The sequence below is a fragment of the Cololabis saira genome, chromosome 19, assembly GCF_033807715.1.
Source record: "Cololabis saira isolate AMF1-May2022 chromosome 19, fColSai1.1, whole genome shotgun sequence".
Taxonomy (NCBI): Eukaryota; Metazoa; Chordata; class Actinopteri; order Beloniformes; family Belonidae; genus Cololabis; species Cololabis saira.
Window position 1 is genome coordinate 30,135,753 of NC_084605.1, and position 24,893 is coordinate 30,160,645.

At 42.3% G+C, this 24,893-nt stretch overlaps 2 protein-coding genes across 3 annotated transcripts in view; both read left to right on the top strand.

The window, feature by feature from the left end:
- LOC133418885 (disintegrin and metalloproteinase domain-containing protein 12-like) overlaps window positions 1–9,277 on the top strand; it is a 112,983-nt gene extending 103,706 nt beyond the window's left edge. The window contains exons 19-23 of the mRNA XM_061707765.1: window positions 679–814; window positions 1,660–1,771; window positions 2,910–3,170; window positions 7,390–7,571; window positions 7,674–9,277. Of these exons, the coding sequence (XP_061563749.1) occupies window positions 679–814; window positions 1,660–1,771; window positions 2,910–3,170; window positions 7,390–7,571; window positions 7,674–7,743 (761 nt within the window). The 3' untranslated portion in view covers window positions 7,744–9,277. The remainder of the gene's footprint in view (window positions 1–678; window positions 815–1,659; window positions 1,772–2,909; window positions 3,171–7,389; window positions 7,572–7,673) is intronic.
- The window catches only part of dhx32a (DEAH (Asp-Glu-Ala-His) box polypeptide 32a), a 141,239-nt gene extending 116,348 nt beyond the window's left edge, over window positions 1–24,891 (top strand). Inside the window, exons 1-11 of one of the 2 annotated variants that reach the window (XM_061708240.1) lie at window positions 13,647–14,128; window positions 16,052–16,245; window positions 16,468–16,840; window positions 18,224–18,463; window positions 18,556–18,649; window positions 18,735–18,884; window positions 21,050–21,241; window positions 21,339–21,479; window positions 23,249–23,439; window positions 23,515–23,702; window positions 24,519–24,891. In XM_061708240.1, the coding sequence (XP_061564224.1) occupies window positions 13,868–14,128; window positions 16,052–16,245; window positions 16,468–16,840; window positions 18,224–18,463; window positions 18,556–18,649; window positions 18,735–18,884; window positions 21,050–21,241; window positions 21,339–21,479; window positions 23,249–23,439; window positions 23,515–23,702; window positions 24,519–24,711 (2,217 nt within the window). In that variant the 5' untranslated portion in view covers window positions 13,647–13,867 and the 3' untranslated portion in view covers window positions 24,712–24,891. Of the gene's footprint in view, window positions 1–13,646; window positions 14,129–16,051; window positions 16,246–16,467; window positions 16,841–18,223; window positions 18,464–18,555; window positions 18,650–18,734; window positions 18,885–21,049; window positions 21,242–21,338; window positions 21,480–23,248; window positions 23,440–23,514; window positions 23,703–24,518 lie in introns of those variants that run through there. The other variant, XM_061708241.1, reaches the window with a different exon arrangement.
- Window positions 24,892–24,893: the final 2 nt, after the last annotated feature.

A 24,893-nucleotide genomic window follows, 5' to 3' on the forward strand; every position in this document is an offset into this window, starting at 1 on the left:
CCACTCTTCAGAATGTATTATGGTGTCTGAAGTAACAGAAAAAAACAACATTATATGTCGCCTTTAATTCTTTAAGCCCCAGGTTATTTTCTTAATCTTTCAGCTGAGAAAACATTCTCAAATTCAGTCTGAAACAGGTTCCTAACCATGAAGTCTTGAACAGCCTTTAGGCTTTAAGGATAAAAACACACTTGAGGAAACTCAGAAATGCACTAAATCTTCTTATTTTTATAACCAGGCTAAAGACAGATTGGAAAATCCATATTTTTTTACCTCTGCAAGATCACAGCTGTTCAATTAGACACTAAATAACAGTCTCATAACAATGAATCACATTAATGTTATTGAACGTGTTCTGAATATCGGAGGTTGTGTCAACACAAATGGACCACAAGTGCTAAATCCATTTAGGCATCTTCTGTTAATGTGCCACGCGCAAAAAACGTTTAGTTTGGTTTTTCTGTTTCATCTTTTTAAGGTTTTTATAGCAGATACAGACAAGAGCAGGTAACCCCAGGGTGGAAATGGTTGAGTAGTAAAATAGAGACATTAAATTTTAAAAGGCATAAGGTTTCCAAAAAAAACAGTGAGAGAGAAATCTGCAGACATTTTGACTCGGTCCAGGTCTGCAGCATTGTCACGAGATGTCCTTTCATTTTCCGGTGTGTTTGTGATCAGATGTCGGGAGTCTGACAGCGGGCATCCTGGTGGCGCTTCTCACCGTGCTGGGAGCGGCTCTGATCGTCTGCATCAAGAGGAAAGCTCTGCTGGGCCTGCTCTTCACCAGTAAAAAGAACCCCATTGAAAAGCTCAGGTGATTTTAGTCATTTATAAACATCCCTTGTTTTCTTCTCCATGCACCAGATTCTGTAAGTAGGGGGGGGGTATGAGGCCACGTTTACACGTAGCCGGGTATTTACAAAAACGGATATTTTCCCCTCTACGTTTTCAAAAATATCCTCGTTTACACGGACCCGCATGAAAACGTTGTTAACGTCATGCCAGCCGATCAGAATCCTGGAAAAAACATCAACAAATGACATGTGTAACTTCCAGTTAAGGCTGATTATAGTAGGGTAGGGTACGCGGCGACGCACACCGTACGGCACGCATCGCCGCGTACCCTACGCCGTAGCCTCTGCATCGATTTAACGTGGGACCATAATTCAGGCTTTACTTCCAAGACCGAACGAGAGTCGAGAGAATATAAAACAGGTAAAATAAAATAAAATATTGACGGTGGCCAAACAAATTGTAAACACAGGTCGCACTCATGACGCTGCTGGTGACGTTTCTGTCGCATAATGTGACGTAAATCTCCGTTTTCCTCCGTTTTCTCTTTTTAGACGCAAACGTGAAAACTGAGTTTTTGAAAATCTCCACTTTGGCCGGAGTTTTCAGAAATGATCGTTTTTGGGGGCTTTGACCTCCGTTTTCGTGTAAACGAACGGCCAAAACGCATGAAAACTCCACCGTTTTTGCTCCGTGTAAACGGGGCCTGAGAGAGGTGAAAATTGAGTGCATAGGTTTTACCAAATGGTCCCACTGTGAAATCATTCACGGTGTTTAATGTTTTGATTCCACAGCGTTCAACTGACAGATGGTTGATATGGTAATATTTTTTTTATTAGAGATATGTGGTTTCCCTTTTTATTACAGATCAGAAACCGCTGCAATCAGCGGACCGCAGGCTCCAAACCAGCCTCCTTCAGCGAGCACATCTCCATCCCGCCCCGCCCCGCCTGTGCCGCACGGTTCCACCATCTTCAAGGTCACTACCTCCGATCCTCAGATCACGCACCTGCGTCCGACAGCCGCCTCACAAAAGCACCAATAGACATGTCGTGCAAGTAAAGAGGACTTATGTACAATAACTGACTCCAACAACTGCTGGAACATGGCAGCAGCTCCCCCCAAGTCACTTTCAGCTGGAATCGGCGTGTTGTTTTTACACAGATGGCAGCTTCTTCAAATCCCATTAAAGGATCCCTCTGAACTTGAGCGTGCGGAGGAGGCAGCGATAATGCGGTCTGGAAGCGAGCGGTCTGCAGGACACTTGAATGCATTTCTTGTCATCAGCAGCTGATTGTTCGGAGAGAAATTGATTCATTTGCATGTTTCCCCAGTGAAGAGTGTGGATGGAGCTGTTATCTTGACACCTACATTCATTTTGTTGCTGATAATTGCAAGAAAGAGAGGGCTTTTTTTCCCCCCCTTGTAATGACTTGCGTTCCCACATCGCCATATGCCTTAACCATTCCATTACTGCCCCGACACGGTTCGTAATAGGAAGCGATCCGATGGATAGCGGCTCGGTGAGGGATGATGGCGTTTGTGTTTCAGTGTGTGGCACAAGAGCCACGCATGCTGATGTGCTTTAGCAGGGAGGTTGGTGTTTTCACTTAGCAACATGTGGTTTTGATTTGGTAAGAAGAGAAAGGATGTAGGGCTGTTTGATGTGTGCACAGTGCAGGTGAGGTCATTTTCCAGTTGTCAGCCGCTGTGTTAAACTGGCTCATGAGTGCATGCGTGTGTACTTTTGTATGCATTATGTTGTGTTTGTTTAAGCTGAGCACATCTGGCAGGGGTCTAAATATAAGGCAGACTCGTATTTTGGCTCCATTCAGTGACAGGACTCTCTCAATCAGAGCATGTGTGGTCTTGTTTGGCTGTGTCAGATTTTAAAATCGGGGCCAAACAGGCACTTTCGGGACACTTTTGGTCCCCCCCCCCCACCCTCCCAAAGATGTTCCGAGCAGCAAAAATGAGACTGATTGATTTATTCGTGTCTTTGACAATATCAGGAAGGTCGGCAGAAGGAGAGGAGGAGTTTTACACAACTGTTTCTGACAGGAAGCAGATGGTTTAACTGACTGACTCGTCTGTGTCTGACTTTCATCTCTCTGCAGTCTCCTCAGCGGGGGCCAGACGCAGGGCTCCCGCCGGGCCCCTACTCCACCCACAGCTTGCTCAGACTCCCCCAGTGCCCTCCGGTTCACCTCAGCCACCCAGTCCCGCTGTCTCTCACCTTGTCCCTCTCCCCGGGGCCCCGCCAGCTGAGACCCCCGGCCCCGCCGCCCCACCGAGCCCCTCCACCTCACGTGCAGGTCGCACCCAGGGGGGCGTCCTTTCGCGCCGCGTCACACCACAACTCCTGCAGGATGGTCATGGTGAGTGGATGTCCTGTTTTCCTCCGCTGCAAACATGCTATTTGATGATGTTATTTCACCGCTGCGTGCGGAGAAATGTTTCCCGACCTTTACACTCGGTAAGACCCGCGCCAGGGAATGATGATGATGTTCGCTGCACTTTGATGCTTGTTGTTGAAGTACAGGCATGTTCACAGTTATACACGGTCTCCGAAAATGGCAAGGTCAGCCCAGGAGTTCGTGCAAGAAAACACGGCACATGAATAATAAAAATGGGAGAAAAACCTGCAGAGAAGGTGGAGGCAGCAACTCACTTGAGTGGTAAACCCGCCGCCATTACTGGTCCACGGAGTTTAGTCGCGGCTTTGCAAGGTTATGAAAATTCGAGTTACCCTGGAGTTACCTCTCAAAGATTTTTGTTTGGCTTTTAACTGACATGGCTCGCACCCTTTGAGGCAGAAAGTCAAAAAAAAGAGAAAGCAAGAGACAATTTCACGAGGTTTCAGGTGATCAGTGTTTTAGTTGCTGATTAGAGCCGAGCAGAAATGAGATCAGAGCAGCTTCGTAAATAAACCAACAGTTGATAGCTGGTACGACTGAAACCGTGTCTCGTTGCGTTGATGTCAGTATAATTCGTAGAAAATAGCCGTGATCCAATCACATTGCAGAAAATTATGTGCAAAATAGGCCAAGTTAAAAAAAAAAAAAAAAGAAAAAAAGTTTAGAAAGAGATTGACAAAACACAGAAAAAAAGCTCAAACTGAAGTTGATGTGGAAAAACAAATCTGGCAGCGGGAACAAACCCAACATCTCCACGTCGGTCTCATCTATCCGACGAGAATTATTGCCAAAAGTCTTGTGGTTCCTTCAGATGTAATTTAGAAAAACCTGAGCCGCGCTGCCACGCTCTCTGAAGAGAAGTGAAACGTCCCGGCAGCCTTCCCGACGAGCTACGCTTTAAACTGTGCTGTCATGACATTGAACACGCTAACTCAAGCCTGTAGAGCTGAAGCGCAGATCTTGATTTTTTTTTCGTGGGGGGGGGGGATTCGTGGTTTTCACGATTTCCCTGAACGTTACACGATCTAACCATGACACACAGAGTTTAGAGTTTAGAGTTTATTTTATTTATAACAGGGACAATACATATTAATGAACATATACATGTAAATATGCAAGAATATAGCCAACGGCTAATTTTCATCTTTAGTCCCTTCGGCAGGTTAATGTCAACAACATAAAATAATAAAATCAATAAAACAACAGTAACGACAAGTAGAACAGTTAGCTTCCATGGCCAGTAGGCAGGAGGAGCAATTACAAGAGAGAAAACGTGTCCTTAAGAACACAATAGGACAGAAAAGGAAAAGAAAAGCAAAAACAATGAAAAGTATAGTGGATCATGAAACATACAGGCCAAGGGTCAGGGGACCATACGAATTTCAGTAATATTAAATGCTAAAATTAGATATCAAAGGGCTGATTAAAGTGCAGAGTGCTGAAGTGTTAGGTGCGTAATTATATTGCAGATTGCCCGATTGCACAGTAAATATAAAGTGCTATTTTAAATGCACAATACTCAATACATATTACATTAATTAAATACCAGCAATGACAGTTTTATGGTACTGGGAGTACCCATTTTAGGAATATAAAGTGTGTCTTGCCTTGCACATAGCCCTAATACTTAAAAAGTCAATGAAGATATAAAAAATTGCGAAAATATTAATGGAGGAAGAGGGAGTTGTAGTAATGATAATAGACCACAAACGTTTCTGTCGTTGTAAAACAAGGGAATCGTTTGGAAATGTCCTAATAGCTCTTCCCAGATTGATGAGCACGCGGTTGCTTATCTAACCTCGTTGCTGATGTCACAACTCCTCAGTAACACACCGGAATCCTCCAGACTAGCAGACTGCTGCAGCGTCTATGGAGACGCTCACACCTGCCGATGATCAACGCATCAGATGTATTTAATTAGCAACACCTGGATGCTACTAACGCTCTTAATTCCTTTGGAAGCAGCGAGGGTGTATTATGCCATGTGTTACTTATCTGAGCTTGTATTTTCCTTCAAAGATCCTCAACTGTAAAACCTTAAAACTGAGCGTATAAAGTTTCTTCTCACATGACTGCACAATGTACTGGAAGGGATTGCAGTTCATTCCTAAAGAGCAGCACTGAAAATGAAGTCATCTGTCCATCTATGCATTTCTGCATACCCTACCTTATCCCGTTCAGAGTTGCAGGGGCTCCGGAGCCGATCCCAGCTGTCACCGGGCGAAAGACGGAGTACACCTGGGGCGGTCCACCGGTCCATCACCGGGCCACACACAGACACACTACACACGCTCACACTGATTGCTACAGACGCTTCACCACGCTACAATCACCCGTCTACCTTACATCAACGTTTTTGGACTGTGGAGGCACAGGGACAACGTTACACTCCACACAAGTAGGATGGGATTAAAGCTGGAATTGGTTTCCCATGTTTCTCCTCTCTGATGATCTCCAGATCTTTGAGGCAGGATGACTTCCTTCCCATCATCCTGGTCAGAATCCAGATCCAAAATCCCATCCAGACTCTGCAGGGAACCAAAAACAAGGGCGATGGCAGGGAAATCTTCCTGAAAAATCTGGAGATCATCACTGAAGAGGGGTGGTCCAAAATCCTCGTGGAGACTCGCAAGAAATGTGCAGATAGAGGAACTATTTGGTGGTTGTCATGGCAAATGGGAGGCCTCAAATCAATCATCAAAGCCTCTAACGCAATATTTTGTCCATTTGTATTTACTTAACTTCTGTTGCGGCCAAAAGAAATGATTTAAAAACTGACTGGACCAAATTTGGACAAGAGTAATAAGTAAGGATAATTTTGGACTCAACTGTGAGTTTTTTTTCATCAACTTATTCTCGCTACCGTGGGACCTGTTGGTGGAAAAAATAGTGACAGCAGAAGGAGAAAGTTGGGAAAAAAATGTATTTGCTGGAGAGATTTGGATTGTTGACAGATTGATATGATGCAGACATTAAATAATATAAAGCAAAATGCACCTTTTAAAAAAAAAAAAAAAAAAGGATTACCTATGCTTCAGAATTCCAGAAGCAATTAAATCAGTAAAGCAGTAATTATTTCCACAAAGCTTCCTCTATTTAAAGATACCCGTTCAACAGGTGCCGTGCAGCAGCTCTTGGCAATGTTTTGACTTTCGGAAGTCGACCCTTTCAGCTGCTGCTATTCAGTGTCAGAATGTGAAAATGATTCCCTCTGGCTGCAGACTTCACTAACGGTATCCTTCACAGCTGTTTGGCAGCTCCAAGACGTTGACAAATGACATAAAGCATAAGTGGGAGCTGTGAGCTGGGGGCACGAGGCACTGCTTCGCCCTCAGGTTCGGAGATTAGGGCTCGGTCATGCTTAGCCGGGGCTGCAGTCACATTTGGTGTCAGCTAATCATCTTTCATAAAGCTTGCTTATTTATATTTGATTGCATTTCGTTTCAGCGCTGTTTGGTGCTGTTTCCCTGTATTTGGATGGCGCTCCACCTGGATTTTTTCTTTGCATGACAATATTGGTGATCAGCGTGAAGTCTGGGGTTCAGCCCTGCAGATCTGTTCTCGTTGCTGTTTTTGGAGCCAAGCAGAAAATGAAGGGTGAAAGGAGACAAAGCCTTTGTCCTGACATCACTTTTCTAGAAAAGATTAAAACCACATGACTGCTCTTCTCATGTGTTGCTGAGACCGGGGTACCCTGAAGGCTGATAGGGTTGGACAAGCAAAGCAGACGTCTTTAACAGGCAGTGTGTTAGTGCCCCCTGGTGGAGATTATCCGTCATTACACAGGGTTTCCGCGGGGTTTTAAAAAGTATTAAAAAGTGATAAATGAAAATTGCCAAATTTAAGGCCATTAAAAGTGTTAAATTCACTGTCAGAGGTATTATTTTTTTTAAATTGGTATTATTTTTTACATTTTAAGCAGTCTATTTTATTGCCATTCACAAAGTGAAATAAATGTGAAACATCTGGTCAACATCAATGAGTCTATAAATCTGTTCTGTATAGTGTTCTATAGGTCAAAATCTGTATTAATGTTAAAAGGTCCGTGATTAACACTTAATGTTGCGACAGTTTTTAAAAAAAATCTGAAGGTAGTGAAAAAGGTATTAAATTGGTATTAAATTTAACATAAGGATTGCTGTATAAACCCTGTTACATCACTGTTTGTGCCCTTTCACAGGAGTTGGAGAAGCCCAGTCCTCCTCAGAAACCTCTCCCTGCTGATCCAAGGAGCTCTCGTCCGGTGCGGAGTCCCTCCGTCCTGCAGGGCCACGCCACGGTCCAGAGGTCGGCATCTGTTTGCAGGCCTCCCCCAGTGCCCGTCGTTCCCAGAACCGCTTGCCCTGTCCCACACGCCAACAAGTGAGCCGCCAAGTTCACCGCACACATTCATCTTCATCAATTAAAATTGGAGCTCTCATCGCTGACGTGTTTTTTTTTTTTGTCACTTTTCCCCCTCTGCAGACGGAGTCCCAAGCAACCTCCAACACTACCAAAGCCTTGCATAATCACCAATGTTAAATACAGGAGCTGAGACTTTGGCCAGAAGGGACGTCCGCAGTGATCCGCAGAAAATTTGCACTATGAAAACTCTGAAAACCTTAAAAAGATGGTGGCATCTCTGAGTTTTGAATCAGAAGATTTGCCGTGTCCCTTTTTGGTGCTCTGTCTCTGAATGGTGCTACGAGTCTGAGCTCAGGTACATGTAAAGTATTTATATTCTGTATTTATTACCACCCAGTGCACTGTGCCAGACACTTTTACTACACGGTAGCAACATTTTTTTAATCTCACTTTTTTCATATCGAGCGATCTTTCTGGTTGGGATTGACAGAAATAAAAGAAAAACAAATCTGTGAAATTGTGATTGCAGAAATGATCCTGCAAAATGTTTCAAAGGGAAGCCTTTGTGTCATGGTTTTATTTTCTATACTGCATGTAGAATTAAAAAAAAGAAAAAAAGAGTATTGTGCAATGACGGATGAAGAGAATCGCTCTCTGTAGCATCTTCGAGCCAGTCTGGCGAGACTTGAAACAACGACAGAAAAAAATACAAAGGCGTCGTGGGATGAAGCGCCGGCCTGTTCGCTTTTCATCTACACGACAGAAAATGAACCGGTTTGCCAGCAAAACCTGAGAATCTCTGTTCAAGGAAGTGCACGCTGAGGAATGAACTGAAGACACCTGAAATGACTCGAGGTCCAGAGGGCACACATCACTCTGGAAGGCAGACTTGATGCCGCTCTGCGCCAGGGACCCATCCAGCCAGGACTGCGCTCAGAAGCCGTCTGGCTACGAAGTCCAAACGGGGACTTGACATCACTTTTTCCTCTGACGTGTGGACAGTTTCACTCGAAAAAGGACACATCTCTTCTTCTGTGAAGTTAAACAGTTATTAAATGTCCATTGGCCACCAAGCCACCAGTCATCCATGACTAACAGGTCATTGTTCTTTGTGTTTTAGTTTTTTACCTTCACCTTGGCTGGTTTTATTGTACTTTTAACTCCAATGTATCGTCTGGATGATAAATCCATCATAAATTGATGTTTTACGTGCTTGCAAGAGCATATATGTTCACACTGAGCAACATTTGCGATAGACACAGCTGTTCTCCACGACGGCCGGTATGGATCGGACCTTTGTGGATGGATGGATCTTTGTTACTTTTGATACTCGTATCTTTATATTGATGCACTTGCGTTGTTTACTTTGCTTTTCCAATGCTCTGTCCACATAGTATTAGTCAGCATTCTGTATTTTTTTTTTTTTTTGTATTTTGTGTTACAGGTGAACACATTTTCATGGAAAAGTTTACTATTGTTTGATACTTCATATGTAAAGACAAAATCAAAGTGTCTCATTGTCAAATCATGGTATTTTGAACACACAAGCAGTATTAGTAAAACAGTTTTTAAAACTCAGAGGAACATTTGTGGGGTTTTCTTTGCGTCATACCCAGAATGCGCATGTGCAAAGAGAAATTAAATTTATGCGGTATTTAGTTTTTAAAACACGATTGCTCTGTATGTTCATGTAATAACATTCTGGCCAGGACCCTCAGTTGTCTTTTATACTTGAAACAAACTGCCACCGAAAAAATTGAACGACTAATGGTAACAAAAATAATTTACCGTAGCATTTCAGAGCTGGACTTGCAGTTAAGTCCAAGTGGGGTCCATTCCTTCTTTACTTCAAGACAAATGAAACAGATAAAAGTTCTGGGGTGGATATCAGGTATTTGGTTAGAATTTGACAGCTGTTTGGCTAAAGCTACAAATATGAAACTACCATTATGCTGCAAAAATAAAATCATAAATCTAAGAGGGATACCGGAAACCTTTGGTCTGGCCAAGTCATTGTTAAAGAAAAAACACAAGAGATCAACAACATCAGAAGGTCTGGAAGGTTCATCAAAAACAACTGAAGCTGATGATCCCAGAATCCTTCCCTTGGGGAAGAAAACCCTCTTCATGACATCAGCAGAAGTCAAGAATACTCTGGAGAAGGTGGGAGTATCATTGTCGCGATTATAATCAAACCATACCTTCATGTCAAAAAGGTGCAAACCGCTAACTTTCAAGAAGAGGAAAGCCAGGTGATCATCTAGACAACAGTTAAAGATTTGGTTGTGGCTTGTTTGGACACACTTGCATCAAAATAGTGGGGTTATGTGTGTACAGAAGAAGGATTCTTCACTTAAGAGAAAGTACCAATATAATCAACTCCAGAAGTCCTGCAAGACAACCCGATTCAGTGAAAGTGCAAAAGCAGAAAAGGCATGTTTTAAAAGATAGGAAATACTGGATTTCCCTGAGCATGTGATGAGGTTAATCACACTGAAGCATCACCCAGAAGGTAGTATGTCTCGGTTGCAGCTTCTGAAGCTGGAACAAGGTTTTAAACACAGATCTGTTTACATGGACACCACATAAGTCTTATGACTCATCAGAGGATGAGCTAACCATAAAACCAGATAACCGGCTCTTATCAAAACCAGAAAGTGATCAATACCTAGAAAAGTCTTGAAATCAGGATGATAAAGTGCATGTGAATAGTCTAATTTCTAATGTTTAGGATTTGTTAATAATTCTCCAGCTGACCCAAAATACTCCACAGTTTAATACAAACACAGAAAAAGGGTTGACAGTTAAAGAGGACTGGGTTGATGATGCTAAAGAGTGGGAAGGACATATGGGATAAGGAATATTTAGGGTAGAATAAGTGAGAGAAAGCTTACACTGGACATGCTTACCTGCCGGATTTGTTCCAGGAGAAGCTCTCCTGCACCTTTATCTCAGGACTCCTTGCTGAGAGCAGCAGTCTGCTGATTCTGGAGATGACACCCTGCTGACGAGACCTGACCTGCTCCACTCTCCTCTCCCCCGGAGCAGACAGACAGTGGTGAGGAGAGATGTTCTTGTCATCCCTCATCTCATTCTCCTTGTTGACTACATTTGTTGTTACTGAACTTTAGCTCTCTGTCTTGCTCTCATTAGTTCTACACAAATGTATATATACACACACACAATATATATATATATATATAAATATATATATAAAATTAGAATATTGTAATAAAGTTATTTATTTTCTGTAATGCAATTAAAAAAACAAAAATGTCATACATTCTGGATTCATTACAAATCAACTGAAATATTGCAAGCCTTTTATCATTTTAATATTGCTGATTATGACTTACAGCTTAAGAAAACTCAAATATCCTATCTCAAAATATTAGAATATCATGAAAAAGTATACTAGTCGGGTATTCAACTAATCACTTGAATGGTGTAATTAACTCGAAACACCTGCAAGGGTTTCCTGAGCCTTGAAAAACACTCAGCTTGGTTCAGTAAACTAAATCACAAGTATGGGGAAGACTGCTGATCTGACTGCTGTCCAGAGGACCATCATTGACACCCTCCATCAGGAGGGGAAGACACAAAAAGACATTTCTCAAAGAGCAAGCTGTTCACAGAGTGCAGTTTCAAAGCACATCCACAAAAAGTCTGTTGGAAGGGGGAAATGTGGCAGGAAACGCTGCACAACCAAGAGAGATGACCGCAGCCTCAACAGCATTGTGAAGAAGAGTCGCTTCCAGAATTTGACAGTTCAAAGACAGTGGACTGAAGCTGGAGTCCAGGTATCAAAAGCCACTGTTCACAGACGTGTCCGGGAAATGGGCTACAAGAGCCGTATTCCCATGGTCAAGCCACTTCTGAACTCAAGACAACGGAAGAAGCGTCTGACTTGGGCTATGGAAAAGAAGCACCGGACAGTTGCAGAGTGGTCCAAAGTCCTCTTTTTCAGACGAAAGCAAGTTTTGTATTTCATTTGGAAGTCAAGGTGCCAGAGTCTGGAGAAAGGCTGGAGAGAAGCAAAATCCAAGTTGCTTGAAATCCAGTGTGAAGTTCCAGTCACAGTCAGCGATGGTTTGGGGAGCCATGTCAGCTGCTGGTGTTGGTCCACTGTGTTTCATCAAGTCCAGAGCAAATGCAGATGTGTACCAAGACAAGAGATCTTAGAGCACTACATGCTTCCGTCTGCTGAAAAGCTCGATGGAGATGATGATTTCGTTTTCCAGCATGATCTGGCACCTGCCCACAGTGCTAAAACCACCAGTAAATGGTATTACTGTCCTCGATTGGCCTGCCAATTCCCCTGACCCCTTTGTGGGGTATTGTGAAGAAGAAGCTGAAAGACACCAGACCCAACAATGCAAATGAGCTAAAGGCCGCTTTTGAAGCATCCATAACACCTCAGCAATGCCACAGGCTGATTGCCTCCATGCCACGCCGCATCGATGCAGTAATCCGTGCAAAAGGATTCCCAACCAAGTACTGAGTGCATTAATGGACATTTTCAAATGTTTGATTTCGTTTTGCTGTTATAAATCTTTTCTTTTTACTTGGTCTGAGGAAATATTCTAATATTTTGAGATAGGATATTTGAGTTTTATTAAGCTGTAAGCCATAATCAGCAATATTAAAATAATAAAAGGCTTGCAATATTTCAGTTGATTTGTAATGAATCCAGAATGTATGACATTTTTGTTTTTTTTTTAAATTGCATTACAGAAAATAAAGAACTTTATCACAATATTCTAATTTTCTGAGACAGTCCTGTATAGTACAGACCAAAAGATTGGACACCTTCTCATTCAAACAAATGGGGAAGTATGTCCAAACTTTTGGTCTGTATTGTATACATACAGTATATGTATATATACAGTACTCGGGATGGCACCCCCCCCCCTGAAATAAAAACGGTCCAAATCATCCCCCCTGTAAAACTGCCATCCCTCCTTTCCATCCCTTATGTCATTTCATCAATGAATGTGGATTTACAGCTATTTCAACATTTAGTCATCACCAGAAAAATAACACCAAAAAAATGTGACAATTTTCACCTGTTTCAGGTAAATTTTCACTTGAAATAAGTAGGAGAATCTGCCAGTGGGACAAGATTTATCTTCTTATTACGAGCAAAACAATCTTGTTCCACTGGCAGATTTTTCTACTTATTTCAAGTGAAAATCTACTTGAAACAGGTGAAATTTGTTGTTTTTTCCAGTGATGAGTCTTGTTTTAAGTGTTATTCGATTTTTTTACTAAAATGAGACATTTTAACTAAAACTAAGACAAATATTCTTGTTAAGATTTTGAGTTTTTGCAGTGATCCATTTTACTTATCCTGTGAAGGACAGAGTCATATTGATAAGTTCAGAAAACTGTTTTTTATTGTTGTGTTTTGATGTATTTGATGTAAGCCCAGTGGATATTTAAAGCTTACAGAAGGCTGCATTTAACTGCTGCTATGTCATTCCTGCAGTATTTCTGCAGGTGTTTTGGTCAGTGCTATTATTTGTAATATATTACATTATTTGTAATCAACACAAATGATCTGTCCCCATATGATAAAATCCACCATCCCCCCTGATTTTTTTTACAACTCGAGTACTGTAGCCTATATATATATATATATATATATATATATATATATATATATATATATATAAATAAATGTTTTTGCTGTTTAAAGGCAGAGAATCTCAACCAAAACCCACATAACTACCAAATCATTTAAATTAAGCAATTCTAATTTCACGTTATCTGCTTCCAAGATCTCTCCGTTTGCAATTTCCATTACGATTTTCTGGATTTTCCTGAATATTATCACCTCAGATAACATATAGGCTAAAATGGAATGATCGTAATTGACATCCTACTGGACTGTGTCTGTTATTCCTGAAGGGAGGCTGCAGTCACCCCCCATAAAGCATTCCTGTAGGTTATTTTGAGGAGGCTGCTCAGCTGGGAACGTGCACGGTGAGTAAGCACTACTTCACACGTGAGTGTTTCCATCATATTCGGGAGATTATGACACGGATCTCTCTCTCCAGCCGTGAACACGTGCGGGGGCGCGTTGGTGCGCAATTACGCACCGGTGCGCAATTACTGCGCAGCAAACCCGCTGCAGGACGCACACAAACTTTGGAAACAGCCTTGCTTTCGTCATCTATTTCATTCAGGTACTCGAAAAATAAGCGATGTCGTCCAAACAAGTCTTTTCGTGTCCGAATTTAATTGAACGGAGCTGATGCCGGAGTGATAGCAACCTTAGATTTCACACGAAGGAGAGAGAGAAAGCCAGTGTCATGTCGACGGAACATCCCTCAGAAGAGCCGGACAGTTTCTCTGACGGCGAGGACAGTCCGGGAGAAGACTCGGTTGGCTTTGGGGATGATCTGGAGTTAAATCGCTTCGACGGGTTGCCCTTTTCCTCTCGTTACTACAAATTATTAAAAGAGAGGAAGACTCTGGCCGTGTGGAAGGTTAAGTGTCAGTTTGAGGATGCTCTGCTGAACAACCAGCTCCTTATTGTGTCTGCAACCGCAACGACGGGGAGGAGTACACAGGTGAGAGGGGCACTGGTGTCAATCTGCTTTTAGAACTGAATCTGAGAGTTTACTATTGAAAACTTCACACTATTGAACTTGTTATAATAATGATTGTGAGCATGTTCAACTTTAGATTGTGTGGAAGAAGTTTTACCTCTTCATATTTTAAAAATACCACAACATTGCTGCCACGTCTTTATTTTTTATTTAACCTTTATTTATCCAGGAATAATCCCATTGAGATTAAAATCTCTTTTGCAAGGGGGTCCTGGCCAAGAAGGCAGCACAATAAGTCCACATCAGTTACACATTGAACAACATCAACAAAAGAGACATAAAAAATAGCTAAAACAGTTTGGCAATCACATCACTACAGCATAATCACTCATTGTTTGATAAAAGAACATGTGCATTCAGTAGTCAGATAGACCTTGATCCTAGCTTTAAAATCTACCAAACTTGGGAAATGATCCAATTTAAGATGACTCTGTAATTTATACCAGGACGAGGGTGCAAATGCTTTGAAGGCCCTTTCCCCAAAAACAGAAGAAAAAGAAAAATCTTTAATTCAGAATCCTCAATCAAGATGATGAAAACATCTCCTCTTGAATGAATTTGCTCCTAAAGACCCATGAGCTCCAGCATTGGCATGCTGGTGTGATGAGAACCTGTCCAGCTCAGCAGATGTGGTGGTTTGGTCCCCGTGAGGCCGTCCACGCTCCCACCTGCATGCTCAAAGTGTTTCTCACCCCTGGTCCTCGTGGGCCCCCTGTCCTGCATGTTTTAGATGTTTCCCTGCACCAACACACCTGATTCTAATTAATGTTCCTCATTAATCAATCAATGACTTTATTTGTCCCCAAGGGGGCGATTAGTTTCGCGACAAGAGAAGCACACGATGGGTAAATATACATAAAATATACATAATAAATTACAATAGTAGTATAGACCTAAGCTTCCCCCACTACCTTTTCCTTCCTGCATTTAAAAGAACAATAGCGGAGGGAACAAAGGAGTGTTTATATCGGTTTGTCTTTGCAAAAGGGAGTCTAAGCAGTAACTGATGGTAGAAACTGAAACTGTTGATGTAAGGGATGTGAGCAATCAGACAATACGGAGTTTGCCTTCTTGATCAGCTGTTTGTTATAAAGATCTTGTAATGTTTGTTGAGCCGACCCCATGATTTTACTGCTTAGACTGACAACCTTATTGAGCAAGTTTCTGTCTTTGACTTTTAAAGATTGAAACCAACAAATGAAAGAAAAAGTGATGACAGATTCGATGAAAGAACGATAAAACATAGACATCAGGGAAGAATCGACCTGGTATTTGGAAAGTTTTCGGAGACAGAAAAGGCGCTGCTGGCTTTTCTTATATAGCGAGTCTGAATTTTTCCCAAATGACAGTTTGTTGTCAATAATAGTGCCTAAATATTTGTAAGACTCAACTATTTCAACTTCTTCACCCTCAATCACTTTTCTCACAGGAGAAGGCTGCACGCGTCTGAAATTAGCATTAGCTTGTCACCAAGGTCTGCACAGCTCTGTTGATGACACAGGTACTTGTATCACGGTGTGCTGAAGCAGGGTAGCATCTAAAACATGCAGGACAGGGGCCCACGAGGACCAGGATTGAGAAACACCTGCTCAAAGGCTCCAGCAGGACTGAGAGGGGACCTCCTGCTGCTAAGTCCTGATCCGCTGGAGCCGCCACATGCTGCCAAAGCAATTTTGCATTATGCACGATAATACCATAGGATATCTCCTGTCACAAGTTTGGCTGTGTGCTTTAACAAAAGCTGTTGGGATAATCCTGAGAGGGGGCTCGCCCCTGAGAAAACAAAGGAAACACATTGCTGTTTGAATTTATTGTGGTATTGTTTTTACTGTGGAGGCTAACAGTGTGAGTCATGACTGACGTGGGGCGATTATTTCCTTCCAGATCCCTCAGTGGTGTGCAGAGTTCTGCCTGTCTGCTCAGTACCGGCATGGCATGGTGGTGTGCACTCAGCCCAGCAGGCAGCAGGCCGTAGATCTGGCCCTGCGCGTGGCTGATGAAATGGATGTGAACATAGGCCACGAAGTGGGCTACACCATCCCTCTGGAGACCTGCTGCTCCTCTGACACGGTTCTGAGGTTTGTTGACAAGCTTTTACTCGCTCCGCTTCACACCAGCAGCAGAGCGTCGATACCGTCCACTCTGTTCGTCTGAAGCTTTTTTTTTTCTTCACTGTCAAAAAGATTTACCAGCTCCAGCTGAAGTATTTCACTTTAAACGTTCTTGCCGGTGAGGTATTGACATTATTTTCCACCGCTCAGCAGAACTCACACAGCCCTTGTTTTGTGATTCATCATCAGGTACCTCACTGACGATATGTTATTGAGGGAGATGATGTCAGACCCTTTCCTGGAGCGCTACGGGGTGATTCTCGTCGACCAGGCCCACGAGAGGACGGTGAGCACGGACGTACTCCTGGGTCTCCTCAAGGACATCCTGCTGCAGAGGCCTGAGCTCAGGGTGGTGGTCTTCACGGTCCCGCCCATGACGGAGAAGCTCGTGAGACACTACGGCGGCGTCCCGCTCGTCAGCCTGGAGTCCCCCTGCACTGCTGAGGTGGTGCACAGCAGCACCAGCAGCAAAGACTACTTCTACTCAGCCCTGAGGCTGGTGCTGGAGATCCACCGGACCAAAGAGAGCGGAGACGTGGTCGTGTTCTTCGCGTCGGATGAGGTACAAGATCGTGGCAAAGCTTTCAAAGTGGATCAACAAATTTGAATTTTTTTTTTCATAATAATATTTTATTGATTTTCAGTATTAACATAAAAGGTATAAATCAAAAACAGAATACAATGCAAACGAAAAGAAAAGGAAAAAGAAAAGGGCAATCGACACATCTATAGATACACCACAGTTACTGTGTAGATTAAAAAAAGTTATATTGTGTAGTACACACAGCACACACCGAGCACATCAGAAGGTAAACTGCAAGAGTACAGCTGGGGGTCTAAAATCCAAAGAATCGCTTCCTTTATAAATCAAGGCAGATAGATCCCTGGGCAAATGGTCTATGAGTCTTTCCATCGGAAGAACTGTGTAGATTTCTCTATACCATTGGGTTACTGATGGAGGTTTCTCACGAATCCAATTGAACAGAATGCATTTTCTAGCTACGCAGAGAAGCTTACTAAGTAGCTTGGCTCTACCAGGATCCAATACTCCAAATTTTGACGGCAGCCCTAATAGAAACTGTCCAGGATCTTTACAGATAGTAGACTTCATAATTGAACTCAATTCCTTAGCCACATAGGACCAAAATCTAGCAATCTTGGGACATTCCCAGAAACAGTGTATGTAGGTACCAATCTCCTTTTTGCATTTAATGCATAATGGGGACCTGCTGGGATCGAATTTGTTTAAGATTTCCTATGCCTATGAAGAATCCTATCCTGCATCACAAATATGAAATTTTAAATTTTGAGAATCTGATAAAGCACTCAAATGTCTTACTTTTTAAAATTATCCGTAATGCTGCAGCTCCCCCCTTGAAAAAATGTGTTGTTCTCTGCTCTGAGAAGTCAACACGAACAACCAGATCTGTTACAGGGGGTGAGTGTAGTGTACCCCAACGCAGAACTGCATTTGGGAAGTCATCATTTTCCTGTGTTGCAATGACTCGAACAAATACTCTGCCAACCCACATTATTTCATGTAGAAGTCCCCACACCTTCTCACATCTTCCCAAGCGTTGGTTACTGTCAAGACAAGTGTGTATACATTATGTGTGTTGTGTGTGTGTGTTGGGCGCAGCCTAGCTTTAAACATCTGACTGATCCCATGCTCTGTTGAATCTGCTTCCATGTTTCTATGTATCTATTTCATCTATTCTCTCTTTGCTTTGTTCTGCTCTTTTACTTATTTTTTCGATACTAATTGTTATGTACTATTCCATCAACCTGCCCAGGGACTACAGGTGGAAAATAGCAAACTGTTACAACCTGGCACAATGCATATTCTCTTGTACAAGATTAATGTCTCTTTTTTGCACTGTCACTGTTTTGAAATAAATAAATTACAAATCAAAGCTCAAATCTTCCTTTTTAACTGTCTTTGCAGGAGGTCTACAGCGCTTGCAATATCCTTCAGAGTGAGAGCTCCAGGTTGGGAGGGAAGTTGGACCAAATCGTGCCCGTGGTCCTGTGCCCGAGCCAGCAAGGACCGGTTCCCGCTCTGAGCGAGGAGGCCGTCCCCACCAAGTCCAGGAGGGTGTTCCTCTCTACCCAGCAAGGAGAAGACGCCTGGTGCACTGTGGAGTCTGTCAACTTTGTTGTTGACACCGGGGTCCAGAAAAAAATGGTAATGAATAATTTTCTACGAGAAAGTTCAAGTGTAAAAGAACATTCTGCTGATGTGAATCGTTTTTTTTTTTTTTTGGCTTTTGCTCGTAGGTTTACAATCCAAGAGTGAGGGCCAACTCTGAGACGCCTCAGCCCATAAGTGGATGCCAGGCAGATCTCCGCAAGCAGCTGTGTGCAGCAACAGGTATGTGGTCCCTCGTCAGCAGGAAGGATTCTGTCTGAAGCACAATGTCTATGATGTTTTGTATTTTGTTAATTGTCTTTTCTAGGGAAATGTTTCCGCCTGTATCCAGAGGCGAGCCTGCAACAGGCAGAGACCCCCCCACAGATGTTGGACTCTAACATTACACCAACAGTTCTCTTCCTGAAGAGGATGGAGATAGCAGGCCTCGGACAGTGCCATTTCATCGACAGGCCAGGTAAAGTGCTGAACCGCGATAAACGGAGGACAAAAGCAAACATTTTTTCGCCCCGTGTTGCTGGTTCACATCAATGGCACGCCCCTAAAACGCAGCCAAAGATATGTGCGAGGGAGGTTTTCTGGCTGGAGGAAGTACGGGTGAACTTGCCCGGTGGAGTTGTTTTGGTCCAGTCATCCGTGGTTAAAGTGAGCTGACAGCTCAGCAAGAAACCATTGTCTGAGATCGGTCCCACCCTGACATGAGCAGAGCAGGCTAAAAGAGGGCACCTCATTAATGATTACACAACACTTCCAGTTTAGTGCTGCGCCGGAAAATTACAATGCAGCCGAAGTAGCAGCCAGGTTTAATGCGATATCTATGAGCTATTGCATAATAGAAATAACACAACATATTCAGCTTGTGGGGTGTACAAGTTAGCTTATATGTTAAAGAGTGCAGTATTTTTATGGATGAAGGAATGCATCGTCATTCTCATGATCTAACATCTGCTCACTAATCCTTTCTTATGACACGAGTGGGAAATCATAACGTTCATACAACACCAACAAAGCCAAAAATGTAAAATTTTTACAAAAGAGATTTTTAGGTGGAAAAGGGCAGTAGTTTCAGTTTCATTTGAAGGAATACTTGATTACTTTTTGGAGGTATCGTCCTGCTTGTGTGGTTTCCTGTCCCTTCTATCAGCAGGTAACCATGGAAACTCATCCCGGTCGTCTCTTGTGACAACTATGAGTCACTTTAGGGACTGTGTCATTGCAAGAAAGAAGGGACAAGAGACAGAAAAATCACAGGAGAGAGAAAGGACCTCCTGTTTAAATGTAATTTCGGTGGAAAAATCAGAGTCGACCCTTTGCCGATGCTCTGTTGTCCCAAGCTTCCTGTTCTGAGCTAAGCTTCATCTTCGGACCCTTGCAGGCCAACCCAGCCAGTCCCACCAGTCTGTTAGTAAACTTATCTTTAAAATGTGAAATCTTATGAGGTTTTTTTAAGGTCTTTATTGACAGATTTAAAGTAAATGCAGTGTTATGTGCTGGGTAGCAAAAGTGATTACAGCTAGCCATAGGGTTGCCACCCGTCCCGTAAAATACGGAATTGTCCTTTATTTGAGGAAAAAAATGTTGCGTCCCGTATTGAACTAATACAGGACGCGATTTGTACCGTATTTTCATTAACTTTTACACCATATTCTAGTTGAATTATTGAAATAAATGAACCTTTACACCAAATTCTAGTTGAATTATTGAAATAAGTAACTTTTACACCATATTCTAGTTGAATTATTGAAATAAATGAACCTTTTACACCATATTGTAGTTGAATTATTGAAATAAATTAACCTTTACACCATATTCTAGTTGAATTATTGAAATAAATTAACTTTTACACCATATTCTAGTTGAATTATTGAAATAAATTAACCTTTACACCATATTCTAGTTGAATTATTGAAATAAATTAACTTTTACACCATATTCTAGTTGAATTATTGAAATAAATTAACTTTTACACCATATTCTTCACCTGTAGGCTATATTACATCTGGGCTGATGTGGACATACAGAGCATAGGAGGATATTTCAGTTGCTAGTATGGCTGGCTGTCTGTACAGTCATGAAAGTTCAATGCTATTAAAGCACTTTAAACTTTAAATCAAAGCATTTTGTTTTTTCATATAAAATAAACACATTTTTATTCAGTTTAGAAGTTTAGGGGCTTTTTTTTGGCTCCTGCGCTGCTGAAATCAGGGCGTCCCTTATTTCTATTTCTGAAAGGTGGCAACCCTAGCTAGCCACTGGCCCTGTACATGCCCCTTAATTTTTTGCTTCATAATAAATGAAGTGGTACAAAAACAAAAAAATCAACACCTGCACAGGAGTCATGGGTGTGAAATCTAGCTATGGAGATTGTAACAGTTCTTTGAACCAGGCTGTAAAGTTTCTGTTGCAAAGTCTGACATTTTTACACGACGGGCCATGGAGACTGATTCATTTTTGGAGACTGCCCCCGGTGGTCGGTGGAGAAACTGCAGCCATTTCCTTCTTGTTGGACTCGAACTGGAAGTGAATAATGTTGACGCTCGTTTTCGGATCTGAAAAGGAAGGGCGGAAGGGAATGAAATACAGGAGTGGTACAGATTGTTGCCGTTTCATTCCTTGTTGTAGATCCGGAGGGCTTGATGCAGGCGCTGGAGGAGCTGGACTACCTCGCCGCGTTAGATGATGATGGCAACCTGTCTGAAATTGGCATCATCATGTCTGAAATCCCTCTGGATCCTCAGATGGCCAAAGCTCTGCTGGCATCCTGCGAGTTTGACTGTGTCAGTGAGATGCTGACAATCACAGCCATGTTATCCGGTACGTGTCCCCCACCTGCTCAGCTTAAAGTCTCCTATAAGAATGACAGCGGGAGGTTTTCCTGCTCTGCTATGCTGACTGGTGTTTGTCCTTTTAGCACCGAGCTGCTTCCTGGAGCCGTCTGCTGGCTTGACCCACGAGGCGGCTCGGTGTCACAGAAAGTTCCAGCACCCGGAGGGCGACCACTTCACCCTCGTAAACATCTTCAATGCCTTCAAACAAAGCCAGAAGGAACAATGTAAGACAGTTGGTGAACTGAACCAACCTTGTATTTCTAGATTTCCCTGGTACAGTTTGAGATACGGGCCTCCAATTGTTCTAGTGTTTTTCTAAATGTTTTCTTTGGAGGGCCGGTGCTTGATTTTTATTATCTTTTTTTTTTTTTTGTAACATCTCACCCATGTAATGCCTGACAATGGGGGGGAAATGTACAGAAATTAAATGTTTGTTATAAATTGAAATTAAAAAGGCCCACAATTTAGTCTTTTAACAGCTTCTTTTAATTGTATACAACTTTTTTTTTTTGTCATTATTGAGGTGGTGCAGAGAACTTTAGAAATGAATGTGTCAAATATTATACATCTAGCATGATAGGGTTAAAATCACAGCTTCAAAAGCAAGGATGTCACATTTGGCATTTGAAAAAGATTGACTTAAAAAAAGAAAAAGGTTTAACTCAATGAAGTCAAAATACACTGCCCGTTGGTGGTTGTTTTTTTTTTTTAAGTCATTACCTGGATTTAAGTCAGCAAATGGGTACGAGCCTCCCGTTTAAATACTGCATGACTATGATGCAGTGAGTAGCATTTCTTTAACAACCATGTTGGTACACACATCCTGTTTTTGTGGAAAAAGATGTTAATCCAATTCAGAAGAATCATATTATCGACTTCACTACTATGCTTAACAGTGGAAGTAAGGGCATTTATACTCGGGATTGGGAGTAAACAGCCATGTAGGCTGACAGAACCACTTATCAGTGAGGCTAATCGGGTAAAAAGAAAAAAACGCGTTAATATATGCAAGGGAGCATAAAGATTGGAGGCTGGAGCAATGAAGAGGGTCATGTCATCTGAGTCAAGTTTTACCCACAGTTCCAGACTAATGAGGGTATCAGGGTAAGAGGAGAGGCGGATGAATTGATGCCCCCATCATGCCTCACCTTCCAACCCTGTGGGGGCAGTGCTGTGATCTGGGGTTGCTGCAGTTGCTCAGGTCTAAGTTCAGCAATGTATGAAGTCGGCTGACTTCCTGAATGACCAGGTTATTCCATCAATTACCTTCCCCGATGCCACAGGCTTATTCCAAGATTACAATTCCAGGATTCATTCAACTCAAACTTTTAACGAGTGGTTCAGGGAGCAGAAGACATAATTTTCACATGCGGATTGAGTCCAGACCTGGATGTGCTGTAGAAAACTTGGCTCAGCGGTCCGACTCTCACATCATCAATACAAAATATTGGTGAAAATGAATGCAACTCTGATTGGAAAAGGTTTACTGAACGATGTCATGGCGATTGTGGGACGTAATCAAAGCTAAAAGGGGTCCTAGAAAAATTTAAATGTGACGTGTGTGTGTATCTATGTGTGTGTGTGTGTGTGTGTGTGTATATATATATATATATATATATATATATATATATATATATAAAATGTTTTTTGTTTTTTTTTTTATTGAAGAAATCTCCTGTGTAATAAATCACAGCAGGACCGCCATCTGTCTGGGCCTACTTCAATAAATTATATTAATGTTAGATTAATAATTTGGAGACTCATTGTTTTTTCACCCTGCAAGGCAACCCTTTGTCTTGAATCCTTCTTAATTGGTTCTGCGTAATAAACCATCTGCTGTCTGTTTAATTTTTTACTATCTGGGCACAAATGTTTGTGTTTTGGCTTTCAGCTTATAGTTAAGGTGAAACTTTTTTTTTTCATTTTTAAATGTTTAATTAGGAAGAAAGCTGCAGACAAAATGCTGTGTAGTAACTATTATCTTCCCTCTCAGATACAACTGCTGAAAAATGGTGCCAGGACTATTTTCTGGATCATTCAGCCCTTAAGACGGCGGAGGCCATCAGATCAGAGCTGATTAACACCCTGAACAGGATTGAACTTCCCATTTCTGTACCTTGCTTTGGAACCAAGACGAACACCAACAACATCAAAAGAGCTCTGCTGGCTGGATTCTTTATGCAGGTATTAAAAATACCCAGAAGTCCTTGTTAACGTTCTTTTCAGCAGTTTGTTTTCAAGTTTCTGTCCTTCTGCTAGATTGCTCGGGATGTGGACGGCTCGGGAAATTACTTCATTTTGACACACAAGCACATGGCTCAGGTGCACCCGCGCTCTGGTTACGGAGCTCAGTCCCACAAGCTGGGCCTGCCGGAGTGGGTCGTCTTCAACGAGTACAACCTGTCCCAGAACAGCCTGAGAATAGTCTCAGAAATTTCCCCTCAGGTGTAAGTTGGCTTCTTTTTTATTTTTCCAACTCAACATCAGACCTCTGCAGCCTGATTTGCACGCCTGCCGATAGGGGGGGGACAAACGGGTCTGTTGTCCTAGGCCCAGGGTAGGGGGGGGGGGGGGCCAGACCTAAAAATGTTTTTATTTATTTTTTTATTCTCATTAAATTATGGAATAATTTTTCAAAATATGCCTATTTGTGGAAAAATATGTAGTATTTGAGTTACATTTTTCTTCCTAATTGTCCTTGTGGTCAAAAACCCCCAACACAAAAATGGTTTGGCTGCTGATCAAAATTTGATGTTATCATTTAATTCATCCATTAGACTGGTCAAAATGTCCGGTCAGCACAAGTCCGGTGCTCAGAAAAGATGAGAAAAGAGAAGAAGAAAATAGAGGCCTCAGAGATTCTCTACACAAATATTTAAGGGTGGTGACGGTGAAGCTGGAATTAATAAAGTCAGCGTAGAGCAAGGTAAGAAACAGCGCAGCCAACGTTTACCAACCTTGTAACTTAACCTAACTGGCTAGGTCTAATGTTAACGCCCATTAGCTTGTATAAAAACCTGAAGAGCAGAGGGAGAGGAGAGGAAGAGGGAGAAGGAGAGATCCGGACGCAGGGGGGCCCCATCTTAAATTATTTTGTCCAGGCCCCAGGCAAGACTGTCAGCTGGCCTGCTGATTTGAGTGTAGCTTTTATATTTGTTTGCACTGCACTCTTGAATTTCGTACAATTGTTGCTCCATTATTTCTTCTTTTACAACTAATCACACTCATCTGAATTTCTTTAAATTCTTCTCACGTGTTTTCAGGTTCATTCAAATGGCACCGCTGTACTTCTTCTACAACCTGCCCTCTAGTGAGAGCAAAGACATCCTGCAACACATGCTGGAGTCTGAGGGATCCAGACAGTCCGGCAAGGATCCATCTATAAAACACGGCAGCGACTCTCGTGGCAACTGTGCAGAAGTGACCCCCTCTTACGACCGATGCATAATTCAGTGAGCTGAAGCTGCAACAGGATGTCAAACTGCTTGTTAAAAACAGTAGTCAAATGGAGGCCTCAGGCTGGAATAATTTATAAGGTTTTTGTGGTCACTTGTACACGGCTGGCATTTTGTAAACTACAGCACCAGTTATTGTTTCATACTACAAACATGGCTGCTGCCTTTTTTTTGTGTGTGTTC